The 11,499-nt window shown below is 51.0% G+C and overlaps 1 protein-coding gene and 1 non-coding gene across 2 annotated transcripts; both read left to right on the top strand.

Moving 5' to 3' along the window:
- Window positions 1-5,435: 5,435 nt before the first annotated feature.
- On the top strand, window positions 5,436-5,508 carry TRNAV-UAC. Its single transcript has one exon. It is a non-coding gene; the product is annotated as a tRNA-Val (tRNA).
- Window positions 5,509-5,908: 400 nt separating this feature from the next.
- LOC124707571 lies at window positions 5,909-6,278 on the top strand. Its single transcript, XM_047239232.1, has one exon. The coding sequence runs from the start codon at window positions 5,909-5,911 to the stop codon at window positions 6,158-6,160; it is 252 nt and encodes an 83-aa protein (XP_047095188.1). The 3' UTR covers window positions 6,161-6,278.
- Window positions 6,279-11,499: the final 5,221 nt, after the last annotated feature.

The raw sequence follows: 11,499 nt of genomic DNA, 5'->3' as shown, positions 1-11,499 counted from the left end.
CTATCACTAACCCTTCAGGGTCCTGATTTTTTTTTACGGGCCGATTTTTCTATCGGCCCCCAATGTTTCCTTGCACATGTATCGCACATGCTCATCTGATTAAGTGCCCCCCGAGCCGATTCTGCCAGGTAACTGCTGAAATCGGCTCTGTGATGAGCCAAGGCACTCTATGCGAACGTCGGCTTGATTAGGACCAGTGTGGACTTCTTCTAGCTCATTAGCCGACGTAACCCTATTGCCCATTAGATTGGCATTGAACCCGAGCGAGAATGGATGGTGAGGATAATTTTGGCCGATTGCTGGAATCGGCCTCCACGTTGCTTGCTCGATGAAGGTTTTGTAACGTTCCTCCATAAATCCTTGGGGCCGATCTCCTGGATCGGCATCGCCACGTTTGGCCATAGGCGCTGCGTTCGCTACACGGTCGGGCCCGTGGATAAGACCAACCTAGTCCCATCCTGTGTCACGTTGATGCGCTCGCAGTCGTCGAGATTGGGTGCCTCGTGTAATCCTGGAGCACCAAACTCCGTTGGAAGGACGAGCACCATGTTTGTGCCGACCGATGTCTCATCATCGGCTTTCCTTTGCTTGGGGCGCCACTATTTTCTTTGTGGCCGACCTTCTTCGTCCAGGGTTCGCTGAATTTTGGCGGCCAGATCAGGCCGTGCCTTCCTCAATGTGTGCAGGTATAACCTTTCAGCTTCTTCCAAACCACGTAGACGCTGAACCCTTCGCTTCTGGGAACGGCCGAGCCCATCGGGGCACCACCTTGGCCGATGATACTTGTCTTCTTCATCATCGTCCTCTAGTTCCTTGAGATCTTCCACCCGAGCGGACTCAGCATGCTTGTTCCGAGGCGGGAGAGGCCCTAGACGTTTGAACACGGACACGTTAGCTGCATCCTTCTTCCTTTGTTTACATTCTGGGCAATTTCCGATTGTAGGCAATCGGCTCATTCCTGAATCCCAGCAGTGTCTGAAGAAGGGGCAATCCCAGTGCCTATCCACGTCGTCTTGCTCCCTCGACTTCTCCTTGGCGTGGCGCTCATATCGCTCCTCGTCGTGATCATGCCGACGACGTCTCCTGTCGTCCCTAGCCAGTCGATCCTTTTCATCGTCGTCGTTGTATCGTCGGCGTTGGTCATACTGACTCACATACTTGTTGAGGAGGTGATCAGAGAGAGGTCGCTGATATCTTATGTTCTTCACTTCTCCCTCTGTGACGTAGCGCTTGCCGTCGTGGCGGAGCCGATCGCGTGGAGCGGCTTCCTCCGTGTCTTTGCTATGAGAGCAGCCTGCCCTCATCTCCGTCCTTACCGCGAGTGGTGCCCGGGTCCCACCATGTTGATATTGCACGAGAAATCTGGCTGGCACCCTCCATGGTAAGTGTACTCCACCATGTTAATGGCGGGGAAGGGGTGTGTGTCGACCTTCATGGCGTACTCGGTTGAAAATTAGCCGCCCTTTTTCTATCGCCATTTGGATCCGCCGACGCCACACCCTGCAGTCGTTAGTGGTGTGGGTGAACGTGTTATGCCACTTGCGGTATGGCTTTCCGTTCAGCTCCCGCACCGTGGGGATCTTGTGGCCTTCGGGTACCTTTATATGCTTCTCCGTGAGTAAGAGGTCGAAAATCTGCTCGGCTCCGGTCACGTCGAAGTCGAACCCTTTTGGAGGGCCTTGTGGCTTAACCCACTTGCAGGACACGGGGCCCGCCGCCCGAGTCCATTCAGCCTACTGCTACCTCTCGATCTCCCGTAGCACCTTCATCCTCGTCCGCCTCAACCGGGACCACCGCACGCTTGAATTTGTCCTCGGTAAACATCCGGGTGGCGCTCGTTCATATGCCGACGACTTCGCACCATGTGCGCCAATGAAGGGTAGTCCGCTTGGGAGGCCACGTCCTTGATCGATGATGAGAGACCCACCACCGCCAACTCGATCGCTTCTTTTTCACTTACGTGAACCGAATAGCATCGGTTCCTAATGGTCCTGAAGCGCTGGATGTATTCGACACCGTTTCCCGCGCTTCGTCGTACTTGTGCTAGATCGGCAATACCAGCCTCGGAAGCCTCCGAGTGATATTGTATGTGGAACTGCTCTTCCAACTCGCTTCCAAGTCCGGATTGAGTTCGGTGGCAGCGATGTGTACCACCCGAAAGCCGATCCCGTGAGGGACCGTGCGAAGAACCTCACACGCAGCTCGTCCGATGCTGAGATCGTGCCCGACTGTGCCAAATATCGGCTCACATGCTCGATGGAGCCGGAGCCATCCGATCCACTAAACTTTGTGAAGTCCGGGAGCCGATATTTGGGTGGTAGCGGGATCAATTCGTACTCGTTGGGGTACGGCTTGGTATAGCCGAACGTCTTCCTTTTCGGCATCATGCCGAACCGATCTTTCGAATTGTACAAATCTGATCCGCGGTGATGGCCGAAGGTGTCGAACCCCGAAGATTCGCCGGGGTGGCATACTTAGCCAGCCATGCTTGCTTTTCCGAGTTCCGAGCCAAGCTGCGGAGCCGGGCTCCGGAGGTTTGTCGGAGTAGCGTACTTAGCTAGCCACGTCCGCTTCTCGAGATCCGCCGCCGACGTTCCTCCTGCTTTCCGGAGACCCCTGCTGTTGCAGCCTCGGTTCGAGAGTGCCCGATCACCGCAGTCCGGCACGTATGCGCACGTGTATCCGTGCGGGATCTCCTTGGGCGCCTCAGGTAGGAATTGGTAGTCACTAGGGTCACCACCAATCTTGTAGACGACGTATGCCGATGAGTTCGGCACTTCTGGTGCTGCCAACGCGAACGGCAGCTGTGGACGGGACTGGAGTGGCATCTCCCCTTTGTACGTCCCCAGAGCTGGTCCTGACGGAGAATACTGATGGCTCATGATTTCCTGGATCACGCGCAGAGCGACACGCTCCAACGTGTTCACCAGGCTCTCAGAGTGGCGGTGCAGCGAATGAGCCACCATGAAGTTGATCTCCTGACGCAGCGACCTGGTGCGTTCTTCGACGGGCGGACAGGTCCACTCCATCGAGCGCGCCTTCAGGTGAGAACCCCTTCCACCCGATGCCATGGGAGCGGGTTCGTGGAAAGAGCCGATGAGGTCGGCTTCGAGGACCGCTTTGATCTCGTCATGCTTCTTCTTGAGCTCGTCGGTCGGATCCTCGTACTTGACCGGAGTGCTTTCCGCCATCTCGGATGTAGATGGCGATGCGGTGGATGTCGCAGATGGTCCCACCGTGCGTGCCGAAATGTGTTGCGGTCGGAAATCCACCGGCGGGCAGCGACCGGCAACACCGTAGAGCCGGGAACAACTCAGGGCTGTGGCTGGCCCCGGTCCCTCAGAGCGACGGCCCGCAAAGCCTTCTGGTCACACGTCCGATGCTGTCGCAAGGGCGTGCCACCTGACCTATACCTGGTCAGGAAGGTGTTGGATGATGCCTCGCGTAAACGTTAAATACGAGCCTCGATCGGCTCTCAGGTTGTTTGTGAATCGGCTCAAAGAGCCGATCCACCGATGATTCGTACGAGGTGCACGAATATATGGTGGTCCTGCTTGATCAAGATAAAGCTAAAGCGATCTACGACGATTTAGGGTTTTCACCGCATAATCGGATCATCCTACTCACGATTGGGCCTCGCGCTCGCGTACGGTGATCGTAAGCCGATCCTAGACAGGGCCTAAAAACCAACACGAGGTTGATCTCCGGAACATCCTGTCTAGGGCTAGCAAACTACACCCTACACGCCGCTGGATCCTCCAACCCTTTGTAAGGCCTAACTATTGCGGATATCAAACTAATCCTTGAAGAACAAGGAGCAACCGTAACGGATCGGATCTACTAAACGATGATCAAGCGGGGTGCCGCCCCTACACCTAAGATAGGTGTAAGGGCGGCTAGATGTATAAGGGTTGCACTACGACGAGCATATGATACGAAGAACAATGCTAACCCTAACACATCTAAGATAACTACGTTGCTCGCCATCAAAAAGGCTTCAGCACGAGCAACGCATGAACAACGTAATAAGCTTATGCTGCCTAGATCGCAAGATGCGATCTAGGCAGCATGGTGCTTACCGGAAAAAAACCCTCGAGACGAAGGAGTTGGCGATGCGCCGAGATTGTTTGTGTTGAACGTTGGTTGTTGTTTATTTCATAAACCCTAGATACATATTTATAGTCCGTAGACTTTCTAACGTGGGAATAATCCCAACCGTGCACGAGACAAACTCTAACTAACCGACACGTAACCTGCTATGTTACAGATACAAGGGCAAACTAGTCCAAACTTCGTATATAAGGCCGATTCACATATTTCTTCTGTAAATAATCTTCAAACCCATCTTAATCGCGGCCCACCTCTGACTCGGTCAAATTCTGGTGATAATAGCAGCCTATGATGATAACCGCAAAACATGAGCTACTGGAGATATCCTTTAAGATCCAAAGGGTTTCTTCATTGCAGTTAGTAAGGAAAAGTATCTTTGACTCATGGGCACCTGTGCTCCTGCTGTTTAAAAAAATTCGAAAATCATACATATTTATTTTAAAAAATCTGAAAATAAATCTAGACATAATAAATGGCGTAACCTAGAAGCGTGTAAAATTTTAATATGGAGTTCTTTATATTGTAGACTACACAAAAAAGATAAAATCTGTTGAAATTTGGAGATTTGAAATATGCATACCTAGATCCACACGTTTGCTATTTTTGTGTAGCCCAGAATTTTTTGTATTTAAAATTAGAAATTTGCCTGTTTATGGGATAATTCATTGGCTACACCATGATTTTTTTCTAAATTTTTTAAAACACATAAATATGATTTTTTATTTTTTCAAAAATAGCAGGAGCACCAAATCTCTATCCAGTTAGTAGTCAATTCATTGCACGTATGGATGGCGTTATTTCAGCGAAAGCGGCGGCATTACATCATGGCTTAGAGCTAGCAAAGCACTTGGGATGCAACTGTATTGTGGTGAAGTTGGATGGCTCAATGATCCCGGAAGTAATGAACAGTGATGGACCTTTCTTAGGTTCAGCAGCGGTAATCATATTTGGGTGTATGAGATTAGCAAACGACTTTGTAATAGTAATCTTCCATAGTTTCCATCGAGTCACGTTTGGCTTGGACTCTATTAGAGCACTTGAAATGCTCGGATCTTAACACGTTATTGTTTGTTCAAAAAAAAACACGTTATTGTAAGCAAATTGTTGAGATTGCACCGTGGTCTTTGGAAGTCCATGCTTCGTTACAGAATGTTTTTTAATCAGTCCGTGAAGCAAAACGTAGCGAGACGGTCATTCGAGACACGGTAACCGTAAACCGTGGCTAATCGAGTTGACGGTTGTAAATTTCCTTTTACAGTACGCGTACCACAGAAAAGACGTCAAATTAAGGAATAAGTATAATATATGTTGCATAATAATCAGAAGCTGCTGTGGTGTAGTGGTTATCACGTCAGTCTTACACACTGAAGGTCTCCAGTTCGATCCTGGGCAGCAGCATATTTTTTCGTCTTTTAAAAAACAAAATTGGTCTGCAAATAGCCAGTGCCACGGCATATTTTTGCGATTATTTTTACACCCACTAACTCCACCACCAAGAATCCGTCAGGCATATTCTGAAAGCAAGCAGCCGTCACTCTCATCCCCAGGAAAGCAAGCTCTGCATCTTTCGATCCTTTCTTGTGAATTGCTATTCTTTGAAACAGTTCATCATGCCTGATCGATCCATATGGCTGGCACGTCATGGTACGGTGGAACCATCAGGCGAGGCCAACACTGAAGACTGAACATCTGGTAGGCGAACACCGACTGGAGCAGTAGAGCGACAGCTTACACTGCGCATCGTCATCTCAAGTCAACCCACTCGCGATCCGAGAGAGAGAGAGGGGGGGCCGCCGTGATGGGAGGCGGCGGGCGGGCGCGGCAGAACGCGATCCGGTCGGCCATCGTGGTGCTGGGCTCCGCCGCCTTCGGCTACCTCTCCTACCGCGTCGGCTTCAAGCCCTACCTCGACCGCGCCCAGGAGGCCATGGACTCCCACCACAACTCCGACGACGCCGCCGCCGCCGCCGCCGCCGAACAGCCTGATCACCCCGGTGGCGACGCCGACCTCCCGCCGTCCAGGGACCCGGCCGTCGTGCTCCGCGACTGAATCGCGTAGCTACGCCCCTACCTTCAGCAACAGTCCGGCTGGTTGTGGCATTTCGTCGAACGCTTTGTAAGCAGGTCGTAACGGAAGCTTCGTGCTGTTTCTGTTGTTGATGGCGCCGAAATTTACATGCTGTGATCCCTATTGTTTTAAACGAGCTTGTTTGCCAAATAAGGCTTAGTTGTTCGCCTAAATTCTCAGCCGGACTGCGTTTTCCCTGCTCGTATCGCCGTGTCTCAACATATACCATGGTTTCAGACAATTGAGCTTGCAGTTATTCCGATTCTGACAATGGTTGTTGCAAAGGTGAGACCAGTCAGCAGAGCATTTTTAGTTTGCAGAAGCATTATTGCTGATTAATTGGAGTGATCCAGATGAGAAATCTTATCTTGCCACTAGCTTTTGGTGTAAGATCACAGTTCTTCAGGAACTTCAAGATATAGTATTATTGTAGAGCCTTGTTCGCTTGCTCCCGACCCGGCTGGTATTGGGCCGAATTCCACGTGGTTACACCGGTGTTGGGCCCCGGGGTTTAGATACCGGCCCGCGCCTGTAACGTGTTCGGTTAAACCATGCTGGTTTTTTGCTCCGTCCGGTTTTGCCTGAAACCCCCCAATTTCACCAGTTTTTAGAAACACTTGAGTAGACCCGTGGACATGATCCTGAGCGTGACGCGACGAAGCGGCGCTCCCTCTCGGCTCTCGCGATAGCGGCGGCGGTGACGGTGACTGGAACGAAGGGTCGGAGGGGACGGCGGCGGCGACTAGACGGTGGCCGGTTGGAGGAGGAGAGCTCCTCGACGCGGACGCCGCCCTTCCTCGACGCCGACGGTGGCTCTCACCACCACCGCTAAAGTACGGTTAAAGTTCTCTTCACTAATTATTCAATATCCATCATTCACGCCTGTTCGATGGACACGGTGTTTGCAAGTGATGTAAATCCGACTCCATGTAAATATACCACACCTAAATGTCTGCCACGAGCATACCGGATCTCTTGCCGTCTATTAGAATAGTACAATCATCAGCTTCTATTACACTTAGCAAAATAAACCACATAAAAATGACATAAAAATTGATACAGGATATTCTTTGTTATAGGCATCTTAGTGATCATCATTGTAGATGTACAAGCAATTGAAACCATTGTTTTCTACCAACTTGTGTTGGTTGCTATATTAAAGGTACTTTTCATTTAGTTTATGCTAATTTTTTTCTTCATTAAATCGAATCACTCCATTAGTTATACACATGGAAAGTAAGTCCCACGCCTCCCCAAAATTAATTTATCCTAATTTGAATAACAATACTGTATGTGTATGTATATATGTATATATATGGTCGATTTTTCTGCTTTATTGTAGTCAAATATCTTCCACAAATCTCTGAAACATACATGTCCAAAAGATATTTTCTGTAGTGACCTATTTATTGGAGTATGCATGTAGACACTTGTTAATTTACCAATACGAAGCTCCGAGACATTATATGTGCATATGGATCTGTTCTGCTGCAATGTGTATATATATGGTCGATTTTTCTGCGTGCCCAAGATGATGGCTGACGACCACGGCTCAGACCCACTCGCTGCGAACATTGCGTTGGCTCGGCTACCGCTCCCTATGCTCGCCGCGAAGATGCTGCTGCTCCCTGGGCCTATCGCGGCGAGGCTGCCGCTCCCTGTCCCGACGTCGAGGCTGCCGTTCCTGCCGAAGATGCTGCTGCTCCCGCCGACGAGGGAGGATCCGTGCGTCCGCATAAGCCCGATACGCCGTGCGGGCACGACCGGTGGAACGACGGAGCGGCGCTCATCCCTGGGTGGACCGAAGGGCGTTGCCCTTTATAACCCCCGTAAACCTAGCAGTGGAGGCCGACGACCGGCACTTAGTTGGCCTGACGCCATTGATGAAAACTGGGGAAGGAGAGGGATGAGAATCGACAGCAGGTCGACCAGGGAGTACTTAAAGGAGGAATTAGTGGGAAAATTAGCGCGGTTGATTCAGAAATCAAATGAATAATTGGAAGGTAAGTTTCGCGCGCTGATTTCGGTCGTAAAATTCGCACGGCTTTGGAAGGTTTGGACTTTGGAGGGAGAGGGAGGAGACGACGCGCGAGAAATAAAACTAACCTATGCATGCCCGCCTAGCTCGCGCGAGACTCGAATCCATGCAAAATCTAAGCGCGCTCGGTGGGTCTATCCCGTTTTGCATGAGCTGCCGTTAGCATTCCTATTAAATAGGTAGAGCTGATTGGTGAGAGTCAAACGTTGGTTCCAGTTTTAACTTCCAATCAAATGTTGCCTTGGTTCTAATGCAAAATTATATGAGCCCTGTGAACCGGGACGGAGGGAGTACACATATGGCAATACTACCAATGCTTCTCAAAGTCAAATGTTCCATTGTAGGAGACTGTAGCATAAATTGTCCTTCGACCACCGAGATTTCAGTTTCGAAGGTTTGCGGTAGGAGTTTTTTTTTTTGATTTCTCCTAGAGAAACAACACAACGGAAGCACGGAGGGTCCCTACGGGTATGGCGTCAAGTGGGATCGCAGCAAAATCTCACTCATACTACATCGTTTTGCGATTTTATATACGGAGTAGTAGTAGTTTGTTAAAATTTCGGTCCTGGCTGCAGCCCAGGGTGTAGTAGATACCTTTGCAGAAATAACATCGGACGGTCAGGAAATCGAGATGGCGACCTTGTCCCGCACGGTTGCGGTCTCGAGAGCAGCAATAGGCGGAGATACCGAGGGCGACTGCGATTGTAGAGCTGTAGGCGTCAGAAGCGTTTTGAGGAGCTAGCATTTTGGGGACGTAGGCGTCGACAGCGTTGGACGAACACAGCATCCATCCATCCATCCATGGCCATGAAGGCCAACTACTCGTCTTCCAAGCGAAATAAATCGGGCCCGGCCACGCCACACCACACCCGCTACCTGCCGCACTGCACCTACTCCATGAATGTGCACCGGTGGCGCGCGTGTCCATACCGGATACCACCACTGGTCGTTCGTCCGGGTGTGGTTCGTGCAGGTGCAGCCGTGCAGCTACTCTCCCCTGAGGCTGACCCTGACCCTGACTACTTGTTGGCAGCATAGTATAAACCCACGAGGATATATAGGATCTGCACTTGGATACTACTGGATCAGGAGCTAGGACTAGAAGCGTTACCAGTTACGGCCGGATCGGACACAGATCGAGCGGCAGGCCGGCCTGGAGGCAGGCAGACAGTATAACACGAACCCCTGGGCGTGGCAGACAACGCAAGTAGTTCTAGTTCGTTCGTAGGGCAACTAGCTAGTTCTAGACTTGAGAAGATCTGGTAGCTGCTTTCGGCGTTCGTTCGTCGGGAGAGGGAACTCAACTCGGCGGGCGAGCAAAGGAAACAAGGTAAGCACGTGTACGATCCTGGCTAACAGTTTTCTTTCTTCTCTGAAGTCGTCTCTTGCTGGTGTGTGGTGCGATGTTTCATCTTCGTTATAGTACTAGGCTTCAACCTCGTCGATCGTGCCGGTACTTGCGTTGGCTAGGCAGTCGTTTCGACAAATCTGGTGGTGGTGGCGACTCCAAAAGGCACACTGCTTTTCTTTTCTGGCAACAACCCTTCCTTGTTCAAAAACCTTGGCCCGTCTTCATCCCAGCTTGCCAACACGTGCTACTGGCACCCCTTTTACCTCGCGTTCTAGGTTTCACCAAAGTTTATCTTTGTCAACTTTGAGCAAATTTCAGATTTTTTTTTTAATATATAGAACACAAACTCTATCCTATTACAATCATATTTGTACAACACATGTGCATACCGATATTTTGTTTGTACTCGCAGAGTTTGACTGTGTATCATGTAGTACGAGCAGTGAGTTATCTACGTACTTATTCTAGGATCTATAATAGTGCTATCGTAGTCGTCGAATTTAGCATGCAATTCCACAAGTGGTACTGTAGTAAACAGGGAGCGCGAGAGCAGAAAACGTCGCCGTCGCCGTGGCGGCCAGGAAGAGAGAGGATGCTGGTGGCGGGGCGGGGTAGGGGGGTTCAGCTCATCTACCTCCCAACTAATTCCCATCCTCCCCCAATCAAAAATTAATGAAAAAGAAAAGAAAATAAAAGCAGTCCAAATCCGAGTCCCCTCGCAGTCTCGCAGTATTCACACGTTCCGGCCTCCCTCTCTACCCCGTCCTCTTCCGTGGTCCGGCCCCAGCCGCGCTCGCATGGCGGGGCCGCCGGTGGCACGGCCGTTATAAGCAGCCAGCGAGAGAGCAGACTACAGTAGCGTAGCTACCTCGCGCGTATCGCAGCACGCGCGCCCTCCCTGCTAGCTACCTACTCTACTCTGCAGCGGGTGGGGGAGAGGTGGTGGAGGAGGCGCGCATTTAAGGCCGGCCTCCCTCCCTGTCGGCCTGCCGCCGCCCGCGCGCGACGCTGACCCGTCCCCTTCCCGGATCTTGATCTGCCCGCCTTCCTCTTCCTCCTCGGCGGCATTCCGTCGAACGGGCGGCACGCACCTACGGTACCTACCCTCTCTCGGCTGCTATTCCTAATCCTGCTAGACTGCGTGCGCGCCTCGGCCTCCCGCACGAATCTAACGCGGAATTTAGCTCTCCCCGGTTCACTACCACTGTTCGTAGATTCGCTTCCACTTCCTGCCGGGCGCTCCTGGCCATTCCGTCGACCGGTTCCTGAGATTGGGTGGAGGGGATCATACCGGCTTCCTTTTCTGCTCGCTTTTTTTCTTCCGTTCCGTTGCGTGCCGGAATTGCTGCCTGCCCCCCCGCCCCCCCCCCAACTTTGCCTTGCTCACCTCTACCGTGGACTCCCCTGTGATCACACAGTCAGCAGACTTTTTCATCACACCCCTAGGAAAAGAAATCGCAATCTATGTAGTAGTATCGCTGTCATGATTTTGCTGGCTGTGGACTGCTAATTTTTCCGCTTTATTACTTGTATACTTATCCTGGTACCGCTGCTTGAGGAATTTCATATTTGGCTGCTTGCGAATAAGCCTGGGGAGGAATTTCATCGTCTGGCTAGACACTCTTCATGTTTTTGTTCCTACATCTAGTAGTAGTTCAGAAAAAAATGAAGCACACATGAGCAACTGACATATCCGTGGAATTGTTCGCTAGTCAGAACCGACGTGCTCATTTATATACATGCTGTAATTGTGCACTTCTCCTCGCGCCGTCGCTTGAGGCGTTTCATTCTGTTCGTTTCCGAAAAGTTTGATGAGGAATTTCATATTTGGCTGCTTGCGATAAGCCTGGGGAGGACTTTCATCATCTGGCCACACATTCATGTTTTCGTTCCTACATCTACCACTTCAGGAAAAGACATGAGCAACTGCCG

This window comes from Lolium rigidum, chromosome 4 (genome assembly GCF_022539505.1).
Source record: "Lolium rigidum isolate FL_2022 chromosome 4, APGP_CSIRO_Lrig_0.1, whole genome shotgun sequence".
NCBI classification, from domain to species: domain Eukaryota; kingdom Viridiplantae; phylum Streptophyta; class Magnoliopsida; order Poales; family Poaceae; genus Lolium; species Lolium rigidum.
This window is presented reverse-complemented; position numbering and strand designations above follow the sequence as displayed.